Below are 24,759 nucleotides of genomic sequence, written 5' to 3'. Positions count from 1 at the left end.
AATATGGATTTAATTATATAAAATCAATCTTTTTCTTTTAATTATATTTTCATTTATTGAAATCATTAATTATAAATCTCTTAAATAAAATTCAGAATGTTTTTTATTTGTTTTTTGGTTTTGTCCATTTTGATATTTATACAAAGAATTTATAAGGTTTTCTTTCCCTTTTTCTATATAAATAAATCCATATAGATTATAAATATAAATATAATTAGTATTATGTACTTTTTTTTGTACTATATATATATTTATTTATAAATAATATTATATACTCTTTCAACTCCACAAGTTAGTGGTAATAGTGATTATAGTATTGTATACTATTTATAGAGTAGTATTGTGTATTTTTCAATTCCATAAATTGGATTATAATAATAATTATATCAATTATATTTAGAGGTTGTGTTAATTGGGTTTTATAACCTATTAAAAGATTAAATGAAAAAAGCTTTTATATTGATTATATTGCTATGTGTATAAATATATTAATCCTCTTATAGTATTATATGAGGGAATCAATATATTTATCTATGGTTTGTCTAATCTAGCCCGTTTAGATAACTATATTACTAATCACTACACATGCTTAGCACCAGTAAATTCTATTCCTTTTAACATTTATTATCTTTATTATTTCTATTACCTTTTCTACCTCCATTACTACTAATATCATTTCAATTATTATTAAAGTTATTTAGATTATTATTATTATTATTATCAAATTATTCTATAGAAATCTTTTGGAATAGTATTTATATATCCTTAAAGTATATATCGAAAAAAACAGAAGTAATTAAATTAATTAGATAATTATTTGAGCTATTATCTAAAAATTTGATAGAAAAGTTGATAAATAATTTGTTTTACGGATCCCTATTAAATTCAATAAAAAAATTGATTTATTTTATAAATATAAATAATTATATCTTATTAATCTAATATTCTAGAAATTATTCTTTAATTCATTTATAATATTTCTTATACAAAAATATCTCTATAAGAATATTATTAATATTTAAACTGGGATTAATATATATCTTATAATATTATAGGAATCTTTCAAAGTTGTATAATATTAGCTTATTAGTATTTTTGATTTAGAATTATTAAATAACTTTAAAGTTATATATAATTATTTTCTAAAGGAATATATTAGTAACTCTTATTTTTGAGTATATAATAATTCTATACTAAAAGTAACTATTAATATAATACTTAATTATAAATCGAAATATAAATTCTTTATAAAACTATTTAATTATAAAAAGATCCTTTAAAAAGAAAAAATCCTAAGGTATTCTTTTGAATTTTGAATCTATTAAATTATTCTGGAATTCCCTTTTGAACTTTGTATCCTTTTGATTCTTTTTTCTCTTATTATTATTAAAAGAAAAATAACAGGAGACACTTATTATATTTCTATAAAGAATATAATTATTATTTTATAATGGATTAATATTCTTAATATTGTTATAGAATCCTATAGTTTTAGGTATGGATTTGTTAGATTATTTTCTAGCTTGATTGAAGCTAATACTAAATATAATAGAAAAAAAAACAAGAATAAAAAGGGTTTTCGAATAATTGAGTAATTTATAATATTACTAATTAGTATTAATTCGAATAGAATATGAAAAATATAGTATCTATGTATTAATAGATTCTATATATTTAATTATATTTTATTTAAAGAGCTAGCTATGTAGGAAAGTAGTAGGTCTTATATAGACACTACTAAAAAGAGCTAGTTTTTTTTCGCATTCGCTTAATCCCTTTGATACAATAGTCATTATATTGAAGTCATTCCTTTAAAGTGAATACTCTTGTTCACACAGTAATAATATTAAATCATATAGAATTGAATTAGAAATAAAAAAGATTTTAATTTTTTAATTAATAATATCAAAAAAAATTATTATGAACTACTGTTTAAGAAAAATTCAAGTATTTATCTCTTTAATTGAAGATTTATCTCCTTTACATTCTTATTATTTACGAGGATTATTAGTATTATATATATACGCGAAAAAGAAAGTTTTGCCTAGCGAGACTCGATTTAAGCGATATAAATATCTAGTCTATACTATTTTAACTATTACGAGCATCGATGTAGAACCGGTATCGGGCCGATATTATTCCGATGCTGAAGAATTTTCATATATATATAGCTTCAAAAAGAGGTTTTAAAGAAATCAATAAAAAGTCTTATTCTAGGCTTATATCTATATTCATACTAGTTGTTATTTTACACTCACTCTAACATTTAAAGAGAAGAGCTTTATTATAAATATTGATATGAAATTATTATTGTGTAAACAAGAATATTCACTTTAAAGGAATGACTTCAATATAATGACTATTGTATCAAAGGGATTAAGCGAATGCGAAAAAAAACTAGCTCTTTTTAATAGTGTCTATATAAGACCTACTACTTTCCTATATAACTAGCTCTTTAGATAGAATACAATTAGACATATAGAACCTATAATACGTAGGTGCTACGTCTTTTATATCCTTCTCGAATCAACAATTGCGAATAAATTAGCTTTAATATTCAACATCCTTGTCATTTTGATGATTCCTTCGAAGAACTGTCATGCCTAGACCCCTGTCTAGTGAATGACGAATAGATAGTCACGTGATCAACCCCTATATAGAGGTTTATCCATTAGGAAGGCCTTTCCTCCTTAGCATAGTTCTTTTATCTGATTGTTGATCTTTGAAGCTATTCCCATATTTCCTCTTGTGAGACGTGTGACAAGAAGAAAAGGATTCCTATAAACTCGTATCGTTGATACTATTCCAGATTTGGAGACAGCGAGGCCTATATACACGCGATGTGCGCTAGCGCACATCGCGTGCACATCATTGCATCGCAACAACAACATATACTAGTGTGTGAGCACAAATTAATACAGCATTTGGAAATGAAGAATCACTATGACAGATCAAACTCCTGACACAGCAGAGTCATATTTGAAATGGGGGAATGATTGTGGAACTACATATTTTTTGAGAGGGGATAAGACCTAATAGGCTTGGATGCATACAGAGCTGGGTAGATTAAGAGAGAAGCAACAATCTTGGATTCATATGTAAATAAATCGATATCACGAATGAGATACTTGATACAGCAGAATTAGATTTGAAATACGAGGTTGATTGTAGGACTACATATTGTAAGAGGGGATAAAACCTAATGGAGTTGGATGCGTGCGGGGTCATCGGGATAGGAGAAGAGCAATGGTTTCTCATTGGGATGTGCTCGGGTACGCAATATGTTCTCCCATCTTGGCAGAGAAATCAGATGGGCTGGTTGTGAAAGGCGTCAACGTCAACAAGGTCAGATTATCCAGAGTGGCATTTTATTTGGGTACATGTTATTGTTACTGTGATACTCTCAAAAAGGAGAAAGAAAATCCATAACATGTGAATACCATATCCTGACATCCGTCTTTCTACATATAAATACCTGAATTCACTCCTTCAAAATATTATTACTTTTCCTAACCAAGCGAACAGATCCATCTCATTACCCATCCCAACAAACATCATATCCAAATCAAAACCCAAGCTTCCTTACAGAATGCCCAACCAAACCCGCGACTATGGAGACCTGAGAGTCACCATGACGGCAGACTACCATTGGGCTTGGGACAATAATGAATACGGAACCCATCGAGGATGCACTTTCTGGAACCCTACACCACAGGGAGATATGCGTACATTAGGTACAGTCTGCGTAAACAAGCAAAATTACTGGGCGAGAAATTGGAGAGCTACAATATTGTTTGGACCCAACCCAAATTCGACGAATCCAAATCCGGCAGTCAAGAGACCGACTGATTATACTAGATTGTGGTGGGAGTCTAATGATCATTCTTGGCATATGGGTTCTGTCTGGCGTCCGTAAGTAATGTCTTTAGCCGTCTTGATTTTGTTTCTATTCTGAAGCAAAAGGTGGCATAAAATGAGGAGTAATCATACACTGACTCGGTCATTCACTTTCATAGAATTGCTCCAACTGGCTATGTTGCCCTTGGAGATTTAATGGTCAACAGTGTCGACAAACCAAGTCTCGACTACCTCTGGTGCTTACGAGCCGATCTCGTCAAACCCGCCAACTACTGGCCCGCTGATATATGGAATGACCGAGGATCCGGAAGATCCGCAGACATCTCTATCTGGGCGGTAGTCCCTGAGCCTTTGGGCGTAAATGGCAGCGCAAAAATTCCCCTCTTCGCCGACACATTCATCCACTCCAATAACTACAGTCCACCTCACACCGGACTCGCATTCGTACCGGTCCTAGACCTAGGGAACGAATTCCAAGAGTTTGATCAATCCGTTCCCACTTTCTCAAAAACTTCCATCCCAAACACGGGAAAAACTTATGCCGTGGTTGAACAAGCCGCCGTCACTCTCCCCATGCGCTGCTTCTTCTGGTCCGAAGACCCCCGTACCATTGCCCAGATTGAAAAGCCTTTTATATCAATTAGCAAAGCGATCGCCTGGTATGTTGAAGGTGTGTACGAAAACGGTGGGAGTGGGAGTTTCACACGCGAACAACGCATCAAATCCGGTATCTCCAAAACACAGACGGAAACTATGGAACATCAAGTTGGCATTACGATTACTGCTTCCCATGGTTTCAAACTCGCCGAAATGTCAGTTACGTTGAATTATCAGTTTACACATACACAATCAACGAGTTTTACTGAGTTTACGGAAACGGAGATTACGCAGAGATTTGAAGTGCTACCCAAAACTTGTACGGTGCTTTTTAGTAAGCATGTTTATATGAAGGGAACGATGAATAACGGCGGAACTATTTTGAGTGAGATTGAGGCGGTGGCAAATGAAGATGTGCATCTCGGTGGTTGCACTCTTTGATAGATTTATATGTGATGGTGATGGTGTATGGCAGTCTGTGACTTGGTGAGTTATTTCTATCTCTTCTCCAAATTCCTCAAAATCGTCATTGCTAATGGTCTCATGGAAACTCAGATCATAGTCAGCAAGATAACACACACCCAGTATTTCCTCTCTCATTATTTCCTTTCTTTTACTACCACTTGTTGTAAGCAGCTTCATAGTTGTTATATCATATCAAATCGGATCAGATCAAACAAATTCAGGCTAAGCGGGAAAAAAGTCGGAAAAAAAAGTCGGAAAAAAAGTTATCGTTTTCTTCTCAAGTATTCCTAGTATTGCATTAATCTTTCAACCGAACGGTTTTCTATTCTTAACTAGTTATCTTGCCTGGACAGATTGAATACAAATGCTTCGCAACGATTATGTTATGAGATCTTCTTATGTGACTTTGATTTGCATACAAACAAGTGCGTTTCAGGTGCATATAACGTTTTATGTCACACTAGTTCGTTTACTTGCTTTCCGACATCGCATCTTCTTAGTACACACTTGTATCTAGATTCTCGGATCCTTATGATCCTCTTGCTTCCTTGCGAACAACTTGTCAATTCAAATTATTATCGTCGTGTCGTAGTCTCATGATACTTTTGTATGTCGGCCAAGTCTGAAGAGGCTCACTTGTTACAAGATGATCGGTTGACGGCCCAAATTAGATCTGCTTGCTATTTGAACCCAAGGCAGATAGCTTGTACATGTGTATTAGTGAATACTAGTATATAATATCGTTGTTAATAAGCAGACTTTGTAAGGTGTACCTAGGTATGTATACATGTAAAATATGTAACATGATTTATCAGCGAGTCGTCACTATTAGTAAATCGCTAACCGATATTTCTAGTTGCGATCTAAATTGTAAAGCTCTTATCTGTATTTCTTTCAATTTTTTTAAGTCAAGATAAATGTTCCTTCCACCATTGAGGCTTGTCATCGTCATTTTTGTTCCCCAGCCTTCCATCTTCCATGTTTCAAAGCCTAGAGAGTATTCCTTTTTCATTAGAAAAATAAGTTCCATTCAAAATATAGGATCATACCTCCATCGGATCTCTTCTTTTTCAAGAATCTTATCATATTGATTTCCAAATATCCTTCGCAGCAGCGACATCTCATATTTATTACCCCAAACACCAAAGCTCGCGTGTGTAAATTCCCAATGTTCCGGCTTAAATCCAGCGCACTCCCAATCAATGATACCACAGAATCGCCCCTGGTCCACCAACAAATTGGAATAGTGTAAATCGGAATGTGTAAATACTGACTGGTAGCCATGAGGTATATTTTCTTCCCCATCATATATCTCTGCAAGTGATTGACCCTCGTCTACCTCACTGTACATATATGTGTGGAGATCGAACTCGGTATTGAAAGGACCGCCAATTCGATTCGGTATGAGATGATCATACATAGGACCACCCAGCGTGTCAGAAAAAAGATAAGGAGTAGTCTTTGGGATCTTCCTTAATTGTGTGACACAGTTTCCGATATCATCCATAAATTGATTTCTTTCCGCATATGACATTAGATGAAACAAACGTCGAAAACTCTCCCCGCTTAGGCGTGTCATAACTAAGAAGGTAATACCTTGGCTTGAGTCTTCCACAACATCGACGCTTCGAGGGGCTGGGATAGAGGTGTATCGCTCAACCATATTGAGAGCATTTGATTCATTCCATGAGGTCCCCCGTGTTCTTTTGATATAAAGACCGAAAGGAACTCTTCTGGCCCATACAACCATTTTCCAATGGTCCACATATGACGATAACAGCGCAATCGTATCGAGTCTGGTACCCACAACCACAAATTGTGAAAAGTTCGTTTGAAAGTTGTGATGGGAGATCTAAATACTTTCTGTAAGATGCTACTAGTTTGCTTAGGCCAGCCACGACGAATTTGATCCTCGATGCTGAAAAGGTGAAGAGCAGTGGTGAAACGGCGGTGGATATCGAAAAGAAATTTGCTTGGCAAAGGAAGATCCGTAGGATTTGTTGTAGATATCTCAAACCATTCTAGAGATCCGGAAAAGTGAAATCCATTTCCAAAGAAGAGATTTTTGAGTGGCTCGGGATACTTGTATGCCAATTTATACTAAGATCAAAATCAACAATTACAATAAACTCGTGTTCAAAATCATTCTACTCACCATCTCCAATTGCATAGCCCCGGTATCTACGTCTTCAGAATCGTCGACACTCTTCCGCACTTCTATGTGACCAGCCCGAAAAGCCTTATGCACACTCGGTGAAAGTAACCAAAGATTACGCAAAGCAATTGCATTATTTTGAATCTGACTAGAAAGCAATGTGTTCAACCGATCCACATTAGGTGAAGAAACAAAAGTTTCAAGGATGCGAAGTAAGCTTCCCTATAACTAAACATGTGGAATTATTTTACTACACAATTTCCTTTCACAAACTCACCTCTTCCGCGGACTCGATGTCTCGAAGAAGAGAGGGTGGTATCACGTGAGCAGACTCAACCGATGTCGGCACCGGCCTTGTATTGCCTTCTCGAAACATTGACATGGTGCAATATGGCCCATCTCTTTCTCTAACCAAAGCGTCAAGTGGCTTAGAGATAGGCTCAACAACCGTTACTATCAATTATCAGCATGGTTCAAAGACTGGTCATCTTACTAACACCGGCCAGCCAACTTTCTCCAATCTTTTTTGAATCGGCGTAGATTGTTCTCCACATTGCTTTTATCTTGGTCAACTATTGACTTTATGAATTGAGCAGCAAGTTTGGGCTCAACTGCTTCTTCGATAAAATGCTTCAGTAGTGAATGTTCAGTTGGTTATAGATCTGCAGACGAGATTGCGTCTAAGGCAGAATTGATATCAGCCATAGGTTAAGACGAATTGAAGGACATCTAATATATATGCTCAGCGCAAAGCAGTTGAATAGAATGTGAGAGAATTGGAAACCGTTGGTGGTTAATGATAGTTGAATTGTTGACAGTTCTGTTAGTGTGGACAAAGTAGATAATCAATTTATGGAGGAGTCGTCTATGGCGGCTAGTTGCCAGTGCACAAAACACCTTGCGCGTTAGTGGGGCTTATTTCTGATCAAGTAGTCACACCTTCTCTCGGTATCTAATGAGCAATGGTAGATTAGCGCTCACTGAGATTAGATCATATCTGGTGCCACCCAAGTTTCGGTTTAAACATTTATTCGTTTATCCATAGGCTATCATAGGACGCTTCTAACTTGGGACTTGAGTGTCCGAGTATATTGCTGTTGGTAATAATGATCATAGAATACCCAGGCACCTTGATATAAATAGGAAGATATTCTCCAGATGAAATTGATTGTTTGGTACAAGTATATCTTACATTATTCAGACCGAACAAACACTTTCATTGAAACTATCTCATTACATTTTAATTCAACTTTTCTTTCAGCACTTGTTTTGTCGAATTTACAACTATTTTGTCTGAGCAACTCTTATCAAACCCATTAGACTTATCCTCAATACAGCACGCCTCATTCACCCAGATCATCCTCCATTGTTTCACCACCCGTGTCATTAGATAATTCAACTCTAGGAAAACCATATCTTTCTCAAGACTTGACCCATTACCACTGGAGCCCGAAAGCTTGTATATCACACTAAGCGATATCGGTGACAAGACTGAATTCCATTGGGCATTATATCTTGCCAAAAATCCTGAAGCAGAGAAGGATACGGGCTTTCCATATCATGCTACTAACAGGACTGTCTTGAAAAAAATTCAGATTTCAAGTGAGGCACGATTACAATCCCAACGTGTCTGTAATTTTTCTCACAGCAGTGAGAATTGCTGTTATACACCCAGACCTTTGGGATAGCCTAGGAAATGTATTGAGTCCGCCAGATGAGCATTCAGATGGAAGTCTTCCCATTGACGAGTCAACTACATGTCGTACCTGGGTATTCAGGGCACTTCAGATCCTTGATGATTTTTGATATATCAAGCTGAAGGACGATGCTCTCCAAAAAGTTGAGAAGCAATGCTTAAAAATTGCACAACAGAATCTGATCGGGAAAGATAGAACTGTTCAAAGAAGCTTTTACAGTATTGCTTGATCACCGATGCTTGTATGGGTTCTTAGAAAGCGGGAAGGGGGAGTTTTCGCGACTGGTTCATGCGCAATATGTTTTGGAATTACAGATTTGAAAACAGCTTGGATTGTTGAATTGAATTGAATTGAATTGAATTGAATTGAAAGTTGGAACAATTTAGGAGACCAGATATCCTTATGATACAAATTTGCCAAAATATTAGTAGTAATAATGAAAGCTTTGAGTAGGAAGTAGAGGAGACCCTACTTCTGCATTGTTGGCACATACTTGTCTTTATTGCATTTGGATATAGAGCGAGTAGCTGCAAGGTTCAAAATGAACCCACGCATTTTTCAATAGTCTGCTGCTCAATGTTAACATGTGGTAGCTGTTGGATCTTCCGCCAACAAAAATTGCCTAATTATCAAGATTTCAAACCACTCACGAGCACCGGGTTGCCTCTCAAAACCTCACAGGTAACTTATCTTAGGTTTCCAGCTTCAGAACCCGACTCTTCAAATTTAACAACCAAAAGGGGTCATCTCCCACAACTTCATTTCGGCCTTCAATTCGTTCTCATACTTGTTCCCAAATGCCCTTCTTATAAGTTCCATCTTATCCTTGTGCAGCAAGATTTTATACATAGCCTTAGTAAACTCCCAATATTCTGGCATAAATCCTGCGCATTCCCAATCTATAATACCAGACAGCTTTCCTTGATCTACCAAGATATTCGACCAATGAAGATTTGAATGTGTGGATACGGAACGATGATTTCTCGGCACATTTTCTTCCCCGAGAGCTCTAGCAGGTATAGAGTCTACGTGACTAACAAGGAAATTGTTAAAGTCGGCTTCTGTATTAGAAGGACCTCCAATTTCATTATTGGGAATACGATGATCGAATAGTGGGCCTCCCAATGTGTCACTTATCATATATGCCGTAGGGTTGGGAATCTTCCTTAACTGTGCAACATAATCGGTCAAGTCATCTGCAAGGCAATCACGTTCAGTGTAAGACATCAAGTGATAAACGTGTCGAAGCAGTTGACCACGGACGCGTGTCATCACGAGATAATGGTCATCCCCGTGTTCTGCGACATCGACGAAACGTGGTGCAGGGATGGATATAAACTCTTCAATAAGTTTGAGGGCATTAGGTTCGTTCAGGCCAGAACGTGTGGTTTGCTTGATGTAAAGCCCAAGAGGGATTCGAGTAACTGATATCGCTCCAGTGGGTCCATAAAGCCATCCCCCGAATCGTAACAAGTAGTGATAGCAGTATACACGGGCTGCAGACGGTAGACGCAGCCATAAATTACAGAAAATCTGCCTGATTGGGGAAAAGGGAAAATCTGAGAGTAATCCCAAGCGCTGACCCTTTGGCCAACCTTTAGAAATTTTGTCATCAACAAAAAATTGATGTAATGCAGTGGCGAATCGAGAATGAACCTCAAAGAGATGACAGCTCGGTAGTGGAAGGCGTTTCATATCTGGTGTGGATATTTGCGTAAGCAATATATTATCTTCCCATTCTGTGCCATCTCCAAGGAAAAGACCGTAGCAGTCTTCTGGGAAGAGCCTGTACAGCCCGTACTGTTTAACACATCTCAATACAGAACTCAATTTGTGGATATTATTGCTCACCATCTCCTTTTCTTCAGCTCGCTTGACACTCCGGTAGGTCTTTAAGTTCATTGCAACATGTCCCCCCCGAAAAGCCCTATGCATACTCGGGGTGAGGAGCCACAAATTTTTGAGATAGCTTTCGTCATTTTTCACTTGGTCTGAGAGTATGTTACGCAGCCGTGCCACATAAGAAGGTGACAGAAATGCCTCTAAGATTCGAAGAAGGCGTCCCTGATGCTTGTTAGCAGTGATATGTGATTTTTTCTAATCATGAGTGTAGTAACTGTAACCCACTTCATTGGCGGATTCAATCCCGTCAAGCATGGTTGGGGGGATCACGTGCGCCGATTCTACAGGTGAAATCGAATCCTTATGTCGCATTTTGGTCAAGGAACAGCGGGAACCGTCTCGCTCATGGAGCAGATCTTCAAAACGCTTAAGTATCGGATCAGATGTTGTTATTGGATGTTGTCAGTTCTATCAAACAAGGGGAAATTGTTTTACATTGGGACACCCACGCCTCTGCCAGCTTTCTCCAGTCCAGTAAGAATCGAATAAGTTGGGGCTCGACATCCTGATTAAGATTCAGTATCGAGATCAAATAGCTTGCTGCTAATTCCGAATCGACTGCCCCTTCGATGAAGTACTTTAGGAGTAAGTGGTTGTTTGGTGATAGAGTGCTTCTCGATATTATTTCAAGCGCATGGTCAGTGGCCATTTTTTGAAGTCGGAGATATATGGATCTTCCAGGCGATGAAAGCACAGTCTAATAAAGAAGTCGCAGAAGATTGGTGGGTTTTCTTTTTGGTATCGATTCTAGTACTAGCTTGTGGATTTCAATTACTTTGTTAAAGGTACTGGTTCATGAGGTTGTCCAGGCGTTGTACAAGTGAGTGAAGTTTGACACGAAACTCGCATGCAAGGTTGACAGGACCGGTGAAGTGGGGCACGGTGAACCCTATCACAAATAAAGTAGAACTCTATTGGATATGCGCATATGGGAGAATGCCAGCATTAAATCATTTATCTCAAGTTGACTAATTATCTGCGCACGTATGATGCCACGCATCTACCTAAGAAAAGGATATTTTCCACAAGCGAAATCAGTATTGATTCAATAGCACGCAACATTCCACATAAACCTCACAACCAGCCCTGTGTCTTTGCTCATTCAATTTCTCGTACAGAACAGTCGGTTCGATAAATTGACATGTCACACATAACTCTTAGAAGCATCAAGGACCCTCAACGAGGAAGATCAAACAGGAGGCCTTGAATCAGACCAATGAAAGCTCACTTCGGGAGGACGTGACAATTGCCGCGAGGGCCTGAAGCCAGATGTATCATACTTAGTCTTTTGAATGGGTTGATTTCCGAGGTTGAAGCTGTGCGGGCGATCTTCAACGTGGTACTTATTTGGTCATTAGTAACCTTCGAGGAATGCATATGTAACATCCCGAGTATGGCAAACTCCGTCGGATCCAGAACTTTATATACTGGGTAGGCAAGGAAAGCTGCTCTTACGAATCGGAGTATAGATAGCACGCCAACCCCATTAACTTTAGGCACCGGCTACTGTAGGTGCGCCCGTTAGCAGCCGTATCGTATTTACTAGTTTAGTCTGATTGGTCCTTTGTGTATAATCAGCTAAGATGAGAACAGCATCACAGCCATCAACAACAATAGTGAAGTAGATTCCACACTCGATTACACACATCGCGTACACGCAAACATGAACATAAATACAGATCGAGGTGAAGGAGTGCCTTCTTTGATACACAGGGCGTTGGGGACATGTCAGTGCATAAAATGGAAGACATATTTTTTTACTTAGGAATCCTCGTGTTATCCACACAGGCTCAAACTGATCGTCGAAAGAACATAGATAAAAAGCTATGATATGCAAAAATCAAAATGAAACAAACAGAAAGAATGAAAAAAATGAAAGTTAATGTAGTCTCCCGACTAGGCATAGAGAACTCCGTTTAATTTGCAGGCATATACGTCTGTGGATGCTACTTCCCACCCACCTGGTTTCTCGTTTGATAACGAGACCACTCGAAACATACTGTTCGCTGCAGAGCGCTTCTTCTGTTCAGCCATTCAATTAGGTACCAACGTTTGGCTTGAATTAATCGTCGGATATGGTGTCAGAAGAAGCCGCCATCAAATGAACATCTCATCCTGTTTGAGCTGATTGGTTTGAGGGGTCGTGTGTAGTATAAACCTGAAGGCTGGGTAACGCCAAGAATTTTCCGTTTGCTGCGTTACGCGTTTGTGATTCCGCCATGTGCGCGATGAATTCGTTCAATGATCCGACACCAATTGAACTTATTTGTGTCTCACGGGCTTGCAAGTGCCGGGAGCCTAACATGATGAATCGTAAAGCAATTCGATGAGACCCTGGTCGACACTGAACCCCTACTCCCACACTCTTCATTTTGCTCCAAAAAAGCAAGTCACTTATGTCTTGCTGGAACTTTCATGAGGCGTCCATAGTAGTTGGATAAATAAATAGAGCAATCCAGTCTGTGCCAACTGGATCTAAACTGATGGCCGAACCATATTAAGGTAAAACTTGAAACCTAGAAATATTTGATACTTAATTATCTTCATGATGAAATCTAAGGAGTTTCCTAAAAACTTTCTTTTCGGCAGCCGTGAAGATTACATCCTCAAAACACAACTTGAAAGCATATCTGCCCAGAGAGAAGGAAACGTGGAATTCACCGCCCAGAATACTCAGTCGATGCATTCCACCTTAGCCCCTCCAAATACTCCTTGGTCCCCCGAAGGCGCATCTCAAGATCACCAAGACTCACACAATTGTCCAGAAACCCGTCAGAATATTGAGAATGGACATCATTCAAGTATCAAGTCCCAATCTAGAATGGCTTCATTCTCGGAAGAAAGTTTTGAACACTGGAAAACGATCGCCATCATCTCTCAGAAAGAGAACGGGAACCTGAAGTCTCAGCTTATCGAAGTCAAGGCCCAAAACACAAATTTAATCGATGCACGGAACCGACGAGAAATCAGCAAAGGTTCAACTGAGACCATTTGGTACGCCCTTCTACAGCAAAATTGGCAACAAGTTCAACGAATCAAAGAGTTGGAGAAAGATGCAAGCTTCAGAAATCTGGGCGGGCAGCTTGAAGTTCGACTGAGTTCCAAACAAATCGATTCATTCATGGAAAAAATGAGACTGGCCTTGGAGTCCATAATGCACAAGAACGGTATCATCCTACGCACCAATATGGATATTAGAGACATCAATACTGATCTCCAGCATCTTTTCCATCTTTTATATGGTGCCGAATCGAATTTACGAATTGAGAAACTCATGAAGAATCTAGATCCACAGCTCTTGCTTCGTGGTCTCGCATTGGCAGCGGTGAAGCAGTGGGTTTTCATGACAGACTTTCCAGTATTCAAGGAAAATCGCTTGTCATTGGCGCAAATGAAAGTTGTCTCACAAAAAGGTATATCGCGAAGTCCCCTTCATTTATTGCAGCACGCTGATCGGTCAATACTTCAATCTTCAAGGTGACTGGAAATGTGCTCGCAAACTTGCACTGGAGAGCTACATTAGTATAATACGGGATCCCTCTTTTTCGGAGAATGACTTGCGCGAGGAAACACAGAATCTTGTATCGAGATTTTCCAAGGCCATTGCTCCTCTTTGCAAACCTCCACATAATTCTGAAAAAATTCTCAGTAATATATGGGTCGATTCAGAAGGCACAGTCGGAACGTTGTTTATAACAGCCTTGACGTTCAAGGCGAGTACTGTTGCCACTGGACAGCAGTATGAACTTGTTGTATACCCACCAGGAACGGCAACAAGTGAAGCTATGCCGGTTTCTAAAGGCATTGTTGCATCCGAACAACCGGGAAAAGACTTGACTTGCGAAGTTTGGAGACATGCTTCTCTATTTGTTTATGAAACAGAGACTGCTTCAAAATGGAATGATCCTGCGGGTATGATGAACAAACCAAACAATTTCATTATCCATGAAGCGGGAGTGCGCGAGAAGAAATCTTGCCTCACAAGTGAACTAGTAGTTTCAAAGAGTAAGACAACAATCATTTTAATGAAAAATCATGGACAGGGCTGACAACTGCTCAGAATTCGACGAGATCCGTTGTGATGCCAATGAAGAAATCATTTTACGATCGAAAACTGGACTCGGGAAAAAAGAAAAAGCCAAAAAAGATGTAAAGGGCCATCAGATCACTGCAAAAGTGGGTGATGCGGCAAATATTAGGAACTTCTCCACGAAAAATGGATTGCAGCGGGGTATTGGACCATCAATAATTGACCAAACAGGTAGATATTCTCAGGAATCACCAAAGAAGTGCGGTGAGACGCCTAGAGATTCATCATCTCATTGCTCGACCTGCTTGAACTTGTACCCAGAAGCAATCCTCGAAGAGCACCTGAAGAAAAGTAAGTTACCTTGTGTTCGAACTAATAGATCTAATAGAATGCAGGACCTGTATGGTGTCAATCTCCTTGCTCTATATGCAGTGAGAAATATACTCGAATGTCGGACATTGCTAAGCATAAACAACACCAAAAGAATCAAAGATTCGATGCAGAATTCAGCGGTACCAAAAAGATAAAAGCATCTCCCCTTGAATTTTTAGTAGAAGTCGCAAAAAAGAAAATTGATGCCGATCGGGTGACAACAGTTGCGAAAGCAGGATTGCCACAAAAGACGTCTGGTAAATCGAGACAAAGATCCAACAGGAGATCAACGCGGCTGAATGGACAAGAAGGCGGAGTTGTTGAAGTAGAAGATGAAGTGCCACCCGAAGTGATGGACGACAGTTCTCCCAAGACGAGTTGCAAAGTTCCTCTTGACGTGGAAGCTGAGGATCTCTGCGACACCTCTGCAGTCGACGAAACTGAAACAAGACCAGTGATACCGGAGTTTCCAAGTTGTGAAAAGTGTGGGGCGACGTTGACATCTCGTGAGGGCGTCGTCAGACACCAAAGAATGAAAGGTATGGTAGAGCCATGTACTATGTTGAGCCATGAGCTAACCAACGAACTTAGTTTGTAAGGCGTGCCCTGCCTGTGGAAATTGGTTTGGCCGCAAGCAGTTGCTCAGACATAGTTGCAACCAACAAAAAAACGTAAATCCAGACTGCGACAAAACGGCCATTACTGAGCCCCATGGGCTTGGTGGGGATGAAATATCTGCTGCAGCTACGCAGGCTAGTCGTCAATCGTCAGAAGATCCGGAAACAGAGAGCCTGAAAATATCAAATGACGATTGCCATGAGTTACAAGTAGATGCAATTTGTAGCCAAACAAGCTCTCTTCTCTCCGAGTTTGAAAAGTCTCCTGTCCTTGCAATAACTCCGGCACGAGATCCACCAAAGCGACCAAGGCTCCATAGTGACCAAGATACAGAAGAGCTGCAGGCACAGAAGGATATTTTTGGTTCTGGAGAAACCGAAGACATGCGGTCAACTAAATTGCGTAAGTGAAAATTGATTGTTACGAAAACAATAGCTGACAAAATCAGGTCGATTGGATGCCACGCATGAAGCGGCTACAATGACAAACCTCCCAAGTTTCTCCGATCAGAAAACACTCGAATTCAATGGCCATCATGTACAAGCACCGATTCCTTCTCCATCTACCACTTTCGAGTTTGAAAAATGGCAGACTGTTACTCCCATGGAATCCGATGAGCGGGGATCGGGATCGGATTTTAAAAGTCTCAACTTTGACAACTCTGCAGGCCCTCGGAACGCCTGGGATTTTCGAAGCGATTATATTGCCTTCGATTCTCATCACGATACTTTCTTGGGTTCACTGGAAGATTGCCAAAATCCTTTCAGCATCCCTCAGGACTTCCACAATAACGATCTTGTGCCTTCCTCAAGGTCAGCAGTGTGTGTGAACGGGTCTCGAGCTCTCAATTTTCCTGCCCAGCCCCTTGCTTATGAAAATCATCACACCGTACCGAGAAGACAGCCCCAGGGATCAACACACCCGGCGGTATACAATGTGACAAGAGAGGGAGATTTTGGTAATCCTCAGCAAAAGTCTGGTAACGCTATTGCCGATATTCTTAATGCCGACCTTTTGAATGCCGAGGGAATCAGCTATAATTATTGATCGGGGGCTCTCATATGTGTGCAAGCGAGGTTGTTGGCAAACAGTCAGTTTCTTGCTTTATTTGACGTGCGAACTGAGTTGAGTTCTATGTGTGTACGACCCAAAAATCTCCACTCCTTATTATGAGGAGCTGTGAGGAAAATTGCGGAGGGAAAAGACATTATCAAGCAAGCATTAATGATCGGCGATGGACACAAATCTTTGTACGTCTAGTTGTATACTTAGGTATCTATGCTTTTGTCTCCTGCAACAAGTCGCTTACCTAGATAATGACTTGAACTTCTGTTCTGAAGCGTGATAAACAAGTATTCTGTCAGATAAGATTGAGACAAGAGTCTTATTATCTTCGGGGCACCAACCTTTATGCATCAGGTCAGTTTCGAACGGACTTGTGAAACTGCAACAAAGCCATATCAGGTCCAAAGATGCGTAAGCAGTAAGCATAATGAAACAATAGAAGTGATGGATGAGATGCAAAAGCCTGAAGTTTTGTAGATAGGAAAATTAAGCTTTTCGCTTCTGGCAATGCTTAACTTAACGTGGCAAGGTTTATATATTGTTGATGTTTGTATGGTTCACGAAGAAGATAATAAGAGATCTTCAAGCAGTGCAGTCAAACATGAAAGCATACTAGGTAGCTGGAGGTACTACTTCGTAGGTAACTCCATTCTTCATGGCGGTTAGGCCAAGTCTGGTTACATCCTCCGCATCCATGACCACGACCACGACCTCTCTTGCGCCCAAGTTCCAAACCCTGTCCGATAAGACAATGCTGACATCTTTTGGAAAGACTTCATAAATCCATATACCACACTCACACCCACAGGTGCAACAATCCTTAGAATCAATAATTGACATTAAATAATTGATACATTTACTATGCTTCTTGTTTGTTTTGAATTCGAGAACAAAATCGGCAGTTCGTCGCATTGATTGATTCCTTCTCACTTTATTTATCTATCGCGGTCAGACAATACTAACAAACATATACGGCTCCCGCGCCTACTTTCACATCTGCGGATCCCATCGTGTACTCGATTTAATTGAAGGACTACCTAGGTGGATTCTGTACATCGCTGCTACCTACCTCAGCACTATTTCACGCATTATTTGGAAACTTGTTGTATACGACTGTTCCATCACATACTGCCATTCTGGGGTTTGGAAAATTGAAAAACTGTCAGAACTATCTATAATATCGATCACCATTCCTTCTGAAGTCTGCGAAAACGAAATTGCTAAAAAACGTGATCGTCTTATCGAATTACGATATCATCACTCATGTACATGGGTTGCCAAAATTCAAGCTCATCACTTATCTTCATCCAGGATTAAGGTTTTCGACTTCCTGCAACGACTTCCTGTATCGATTGAAGCGGCCCGCAGTTAACACTACACATCTTTGCCATTCATATCTCAGCCTACTGAGTATCAATCTTGCGAACAACTTATCTGCAAACTTAGAATTGGAAAACCACAAGCTTTGTCGCAGGAGAAAATGGAGGTTCCTCATTGTAAGTTATTTGCTTGAGGATCCTCAGAATCATGGCTAATATCGCGCAAGCAACTTTCACATTAGCCAAACCGGATCAGCGCGGTCGAACATTCCCGCAAGCTATTGCACACCGAGGGTACAAAGCTGCGCATCCAGAAAATACAATGGGCGCATTCAGAGGTGCTGTCGAAATAGGCGCGCATGCGATAGAAACCGATTTACACATTACAAAGGACGGGGTCTTGGTTATCTCACATGTGTGTTGTAACCTTAAGGATGACGTTTCTCGCTGAGAACGATGGCTAACACGCCTCTCAAGGATCCAAGCCTTAAGAGATGTTTTGGCAAAAACGCAAAGATTATAGATTGCGACTGGTCATATATATCTACCCTTCGCACTGTCCAGGCCCCCCACGAACCTATGCCTCGCCTTGCCGATCTATTAGAATACCTCACTACACCTGGGTTAGAAGATATATGGATATTGTTAGATATCAAGGTAAATTTGCCGCTATAACAACGTTAGGAGATAATTCGAGCTAACGAGAGTAAAAAGCTGGATAATGATGCAGACCAATTGATGAGTTTAATCGCTTCATCGATTAGAGAGGTGAAGCCAACAAGACCTTGGAATCAGAGAGTTCTACTAGGCTGCTGGGCAGTAAGTCATTCATTTATTCCGACTCAAACCTTTCCTTATCAATTATCTTTCTGCGCATTTTGTAGGGTTACTGACGGACATTCATGTAGGCCAAGTATATTCCTCTGTGCGCTAAATACCTTCCCGATTTCCCCATAACGCACATTGGATTTTCAATAGGGTATGCGAGAGAGTTTTTATCCATACCTAATATAAATTTCAATATGCTACGGCAGATTCTAGTCGGACCTGGTGGTTCTAAATTTATGGCCGATGCCAAAGCTGCAAAACGATCCATGTTAGCGTGGACTGTTAATGAAGAGCAATGGATGAGATGGTGTATCAAAAATAAGATAGACGGGGTTATCTCTGATGACCCCAAGAAGTATCTGGAAGTGTGTGAGAAATACGATTCTGCAAATTCGAAGGAGCCTGGATTCGGGCTCAAAGATTGGGCATTGATTATATGGTTTAATTTATTGGCCATGCTATTTTCAAGGCTATTCAGGTACAGGTATGGCTTTAAAATAGACAAGAAAAGGGTTAAAGAAGGCTACGAGACATCGAAGCGCAATGCGGAATTGTCTTCGTGACATATCAACTCCAGAATATCTCGGAATTAAACAATACGCACGAGTTTTTGCCGACTTTTCATCATAATCTGTCGAATGACGATGGTTGGCTCGAGATGTTCTGCCTGACGCCATTGGAAACGCGAAATGTGATTCAATATCAATAGCACAAGTGTACTCGTTCCTTCATTTGCATCTATTGTTATTGGTTTCTTTACAGCAAATGACCCTTTACTCTTTGAATCACCAGTCTCCCAGATCCAATCATCATTTCTTTTAGTAAAAAATCATACTCGCGTTTGAATATATGTAATTTATCACTTGCAATATGTCTTCAAACTCTTCTTCTTATTTAATCTACGCAAGAACCAGAGATGTGCAATACATACACGATAATTCTAAAGTGTAACCACAAACAAAATTACACTTACCGCTGTCCCTTATACCTTAGTTCACCTCAACAAAAGTGCGTTAAAACCCCTCCAACTATTGCTCATTACTTTGTGAGCTGCCGCAAGTGCCGGGGCCAGGATAGTGACGACTTTGTGGTACACTGGGTGGAGAGGGAAAACGAGTCTACTAGTGATACTGTTGGTGGAAAGGAAGGGACCTGGAGAAAGGGTGAGGATATCAACTATATGTTGGCCATAGGGACCTTTGAAATTGTGGCAAATGGAGATGACACTGGCAGGGTGAAGGGCGTTAGGGTATATGAGAATGGAACGGAAGAGGCACGACGCGAGAAGAAAGGGTTGAAGAATGTTTCTCTAGATCTTTCTGGAACAAATAAGGCAAGCTTTGACGCTGGATCATCGCACGATATATACGATCAGAAAAATGCAAGCACGCAAGAGCTCAAGCTTGACGGGTTGAGAACGCAAAATCTTTCGATAAAGGGCAAACCCAAAAAACCCAACGTATTTGGTAGCTTACGGAAAATGATCGTTCGGCCGAGGAGTGAGCAGGACACCGCAGCAACAGGTGAGCATAAATCGCCCACACAGGGTACTGTCAAAACAAAACTCAATAGGTTCAATACGATCACTGGCGGTTTCCGAGGAGGCAAGAAGAGCGAAGACATGGAAGAAGAGGGTTCTCTGTCTGCATCGGCAGATGATTGGAGGGTTGATGATGCTACAGGGTACGAGTATCTTACGCCAAAAGAATTTCTCGACCTTCATTTTAAAGGTGTAGTTTCAGGCAGCAGTGGTACAGATGCTACGGTATTAAATGCGATTTCGGCACCTATTGATATACCTCTAAAACGTCAAGGTGATAGATCACAGAAGCGGACTGCCGAGAAGCGTGCTGGAGAATATATGAGTGAAATCGGTCGAAATCCCTTTGCGGACAATTCAGCAGTTGTCGACTCCTTCGTCAGGGACTCTGCAATCTCTGACGTTGAAAACAGTTACCAGGAACGGACATCAGATCGATGGAGCCATGATACTCACTCAAGTGGACGAGGAAGAATGAGCCTGGAAACCGAATTTTCTCAGGCCGATGAGGAACGAATGGAAAACATCACCGAGGCAGTCGATGGAGATACAATTAATATAACGCCGGGCAATATCGATGATGTACTTGCAGTTTGGAAAGGAAGGTTTGGCACTTCAACGGCTTCGTCACCTATTCGCATACCTCCTCGGCCTCATGCTTTGAGTCATTCGGTACACTCTCGCAGTATTGAAGCTTTGCCGATCTCTATACCTTTTCGGTCTCAAGGTTCAAGTTTAGATGTCACAGGCTGTAGTGCGAGCTTACCAAATACTCATGGGGACGAGAAGAGAATCATCAAAACTCAGTGGGTGCAAGAGAATGCTTCCGAAAAAGTATCTTCCTCGCCTTGTGCAACGTTACAGCCTGCCGTGGAATTTGTTAAGCCGCCGGGGTGTTTTGATATGCAGCAGGAAAACAACACGATGAAAGAACATTTTCGGGAATTTGCTTTACCTAAGAGGAGCAATACGGGAGATGCACCACATGCTCGATGCCCCCCAGACCTATCAGAGGAATTTCCTTCTCAGGGTTTCGCTTTTCCCAAAAGAAGTAATACAGGAGATGTACCATATCCTCGACAACTCTTGGACAAGACGAATGAACTTCCACACGGTTTTTCTTTCCCCAAAAGGAGTAACACAGAGAACGGTCCACATTCTCGACATCCTCTAGCTCATGAAATCACCCGCAACAACACCCTCACCAGTAGCCCCCTATCTCCAACAAGAAACCAACCCGCATTACCAGATATACAAGAGCCTGCACAGGAAACCATCGCTGGCACACGATACTCTTTTCTGCCCTCATCTCCTACGATTGTATCCCCACCCCGGAAAGGCAAACAAAGCGAGCAAGGTCGCCAATCACCTCGAATCTGGAATAGGAAAGGTACACCCATATCAAAGTCCGAACCTCGTACTAATCTACTGGTACCAGAGAGAACAATCGACAGAATGTCTACCATGACAACGATTTCACAGTTCATACCTTCGCGAAACGAAGGGGCTGATGAGGAAATTACGACGAATTTTGTGTCTCCTTCTAAGACCATTATTAAAGCGCCTCGACGACGAATGGGCAGTCCAAATGTGCAGCCTCGTCTTCAAAATCCTATAATATTTGTTCCCGAAGTCCCTGCCATTCCAAAAACATACGCGAAACACGTCGCTGTTCTTCCTAAGATTGGTAGAGATGCAAGTGGCAGATTTTCCGTAGAGCATATCAGAGAAGACGAGCCAGCGCACACAGGTGGTAAGGAGGAACTTGGAGAAGTATTAGAGGAAAAACAAGGAGAAGATTCGGTAGATATATACGCGAACCACACGATAGGGACTTGGGATGCTGTGTTGAGGAATAGTCCGGGCGATGTGAGTCCTCTTAGTTCGTGCGAGGATTTGAATAGGGTTGTGAGTCCGGTTAGTCCTGTTGAGGGAAATGTGGGCGGAAAGGCTCGGGATGGGGAGGGGAGGGATGGATATCTGAGTGGAGAGATGTGTGAAGAGAGCCCGGGTTTATTATCACGGCTTATACATCCGTCTACAGTCTCTCCCTCTCAGAATCTACCTCTCTCTATCCTCACTCCGCCACAATCTCCTCAGTCTCTTCACCCACCACAACAACACCTCCACTCTCCCTCTCCCTGTCAATCTCAATCTCCACCATTTCTAAAACGCACTCCCCAGTCAACCCTCTCAAACACAATCCCCCCCATTCCCCCCCTCCACATCGACCCCAGCGTCCCCCTCATCCGGCCTCTCCAAATCAGAAAAAAGATCCCAGCACCTGCATCAAGGAGAACAGAAACGGAGAATTTGGAAGAGATCGAGGCGCGGAGGAGACAGAGAGAGCGGATGGAAGAGGAATTTAGGAGGGCGGATGAGAGGTTGAGGAGGTTGAGGGATGGGAGGGGAGGTTTGTGAGGGGGTTTTGGCTTGAAACTGGGAGTTGGGAATTGGGAGTTGAAGGATTGGGTAGCAGAGAGGATAGTATATTATGATATTATAGATATGATATTTGGCCAGGAGAAATGTGTACGGGAGTAAATAGTCAATAATGGCAGCTTGGGAGTAGATCACATCCGATCCGATCAGATTGGAACTGGAATTGGATACTGGGAATGATGGTTTGGTATACATGCTCAGGATGTAGGATATTGGAATACGGTGTTATGAAGCTATGCAAGGTTATGGATGGATGGATGGATAATATAATGATATTGCTACTGCTACTGCTATACTGGCTGGTGCTGACCGGAGTGGATGATGTGTTGGTTGGTTGATTATTTTTACAATGGGAATTTAAATTTGGTCGAGTTTGAGTTTTTTGTGTTTTTGCTGCGTGGATTTGGGTATGTGAGGTGAAGTAAAGTGAGTGCAGTGACACGTACGAGACTCTTTTCAAGGGGCCAGGAAAGAAAACTGTGGTGCTATCTATGGGTTTGGTGGTGGGTAGATAGATGGGTAGACAAGTGGATAGATATATGAGTGAAGAGATGCATACAAATCGAGTCCTTGAAATGGGAATTTACTTCGAAATGCCATGTACTTTGTTACAATTACTTCTTAAATACAAACTGCAGTATTGTACGGAGATTTCCCCATCAACATCGATTATTTACACTACATGAGTGTTTACAAGTAGGTCTGGCTGCACGTACTGAATTCCACGTTCGATGGATACTGGAATGATGCATATAACATGCTTCTCCATCCTTTCAATTCGAGTACTTTCGATTCCTGATTCTCAACCCGTAGGAGCGATCCCACTAAGGAAAGACACAAAGACACATGAGCCATAAGCACACAATCGCGATTTCCAATACTATGAATCCCGCCTTGGAAGTTGGCAAAGAGTAAAATGTCACTTGCACCATTCCTGTGATAGCCTATGGTTTCCTAGTCTCTCTAGATCCATGAAATACGTATCTAAAGAAGCAATAGAAGTACGCCACGGCTGCTTGCGCTGAGAGGTGAAGAAAATATACCTAGCTAACTTCCCGTGCAAATCAAGTGTATCAATCCTTCTCGCCACCCACCCACACCATCCTTACTCAGACACATGCCACAAACTTAGGATGACACTTCATCAAATCCCAAACCAAATTCAATAGTCAACATCCAACATTCAACACTTGACACTTGCAAGTCATTGAGAAAAGTGAAACATCGTAAATCGAGAACATCTTTGAAGAATCAATAATTCCGCGAAGTGGATGGGAATATTCTCCAACACGATGATAGCCTATCCGCAAACGAATCTCAAGTAAGTGGAGTGAGTACTTCACCCCGATCCCCTCGCTACATTTCGATTTGAGCGAGCATTTCCCCCTGATCAATTGCACCTTCCATCGCCACCCGAAAAGTTTCTCGAACGGGAGAATCCTTGCGAGCTCTTTGGGGGAATGTCTTGGGCAGGAGCAGCAGGTGAGAAGTTGGGTATACATGCGGTGTACTATTCCTGATTCCTTGTGGAGAATTGTACGAGGAACTGTGCGAGGACAGGAAAGAAAAGGAGTCACCGTCTGTTAGGTGTGCTGGAGATTTGAGTTTTCGTGGTCTCCATTGTCGTCGTCAAAGCGTTCAGCTTCGAATAAAGACCGATTTGCGAAACAACAGCTGAGATCCATGCCAAGTTTTCAACAACACATCAATATTGGAACACTAATATCCATTCAGATGTAATAATGTCAAGGGTGAGGAAAGTGTATTGACCAAAAATTCATGTCCTGACGTTCCTTCGTTCATTTCCTTCGAAGTGTGATTATATTCTTCTCATTGCAGGTTTAGCGGCGTCTGCGTGGTGGCATTTTGCA

General features: G+C 40.8%; 7 protein-coding genes across 7 annotated transcripts; 5 read left to right on the top strand and 2 right to left on the bottom strand.

Annotated features, from left to right (window-relative positions):
- Positions 1 to 3,589: 3,589 nt before the first annotated feature.
- EAE97_004456 (uncharacterized protein) lies at positions 3,590 to 4,896 on the top strand (the record flags this gene model as incomplete). The annotated part of the gene is made up of 2 exons (XM_038874968.1): positions 3,590 to 3,912; positions 4,017 to 4,896. The coding sequence occupies 2 exons, from the start codon at positions 3,590 to 3,592 to the stop codon at positions 4,894 to 4,896; spliced, it is 1,203 nt and encodes a 400-aa protein (XP_038734412.1).
- A 512-nt stretch (positions 4,897 to 5,408) lies between these two features.
- On the bottom strand, positions 5,409 to 7,629 carry EAE97_004455 (uncharacterized protein; the record flags this gene model as incomplete). Its single annotated transcript, XM_038874967.1, has 5 exons — positions 5,409 to 5,923; positions 5,970 to 7,020; positions 7,076 to 7,297; positions 7,353 to 7,528; positions 7,587 to 7,629. 4 exons carry the CDS (start codon positions 7,627 to 7,629, stop codon positions 6,502 to 6,504), a joined length of 960 nt encoding a protein of 319 aa, XP_038734411.1. The 3' UTR covers positions 5,409 to 5,923; positions 5,970 to 6,501.
- Positions 7,630 to 9,498: 1,869 nt separating this feature from the next.
- On the bottom strand, positions 9,499 to 10,674 carry EAE97_004454 (uncharacterized protein; the record flags this gene model as incomplete). Its single annotated transcript, XM_038874966.1, has 1 exon — positions 9,499 to 10,674. The coding sequence occupies one exon, from the start codon at positions 10,672 to 10,674 to the stop codon at positions 9,499 to 9,501; it is 1,176 nt and encodes a 391-aa protein (XP_038734410.1).
- A 2,545-nt stretch (positions 10,675 to 13,219) lies between these two features.
- EAE97_004453 (uncharacterized protein) lies at positions 13,220 to 16,741 on the top strand (the record flags this gene model as incomplete). Its single annotated transcript, XM_038874965.1, has 6 exons — positions 13,220 to 14,087; positions 14,152 to 14,679; positions 14,735 to 15,055; positions 15,100 to 15,615; positions 15,668 to 16,096; positions 16,143 to 16,741. 6 exons carry the CDS (start codon positions 13,220 to 13,222, stop codon positions 16,739 to 16,741), a joined length of 3,261 nt encoding a protein of 1,086 aa, XP_038734409.1.
- A 1,545-nt stretch (positions 16,742 to 18,286) lies between these two features.
- On the top strand, positions 18,287 to 18,529 carry EAE97_004452 (uncharacterized protein; the record flags this gene model as incomplete). The annotated part of the gene is made up of 1 exon (XM_038874964.1): positions 18,287 to 18,529. One exon carries the CDS (start codon positions 18,287 to 18,289, stop codon positions 18,527 to 18,529), a length of 243 nt encoding a protein of 80 aa, XP_038734408.1.
- Positions 18,530 to 18,534: 5 nt separating this feature from the next.
- Positions 18,535 to 19,469, top strand: EAE97_004451 (uncharacterized protein; the record flags this gene model as incomplete). The annotated part of the gene is made up of 3 exons (XM_038874963.1): positions 18,535 to 18,735; positions 18,763 to 18,897; positions 19,113 to 19,469. The coding sequence occupies 3 exons, from the start codon at positions 18,535 to 18,537 to the stop codon at positions 19,467 to 19,469; spliced, it is 693 nt and encodes a 230-aa protein (XP_038734407.1).
- A 353-nt stretch (positions 19,470 to 19,822) lies between these two features.
- EAE97_004450 (uncharacterized protein) lies at positions 19,823 to 23,305 on the top strand (the record flags this gene model as incomplete). Its single annotated transcript, XM_038874962.1, has 1 exon — positions 19,823 to 23,305. One exon carries the CDS (start codon positions 19,823 to 19,825, stop codon positions 22,865 to 22,867), a length of 3,045 nt encoding a protein of 1,014 aa, XP_038734406.1. The 3' UTR covers positions 22,868 to 23,305.
- Positions 23,306 to 24,759: the final 1,454 nt, after the last annotated feature.

This window comes from Botrytis byssoidea (genome assembly GCF_014898295.1).
Source record: "Botrytis byssoidea strain MUCL 94 chromosome Unknown BBYS_007, whole genome shotgun sequence".
In the NCBI taxonomy this organism is placed as follows: domain Eukaryota; kingdom Fungi; phylum Ascomycota; class Leotiomycetes; order Helotiales; family Sclerotiniaceae; genus Botrytis; species Botrytis byssoidea.
The sequence above is the reverse complement of the archived record's forward strand: the minus strand, read 5'-3'. Positions and strand labels throughout refer to the sequence as shown.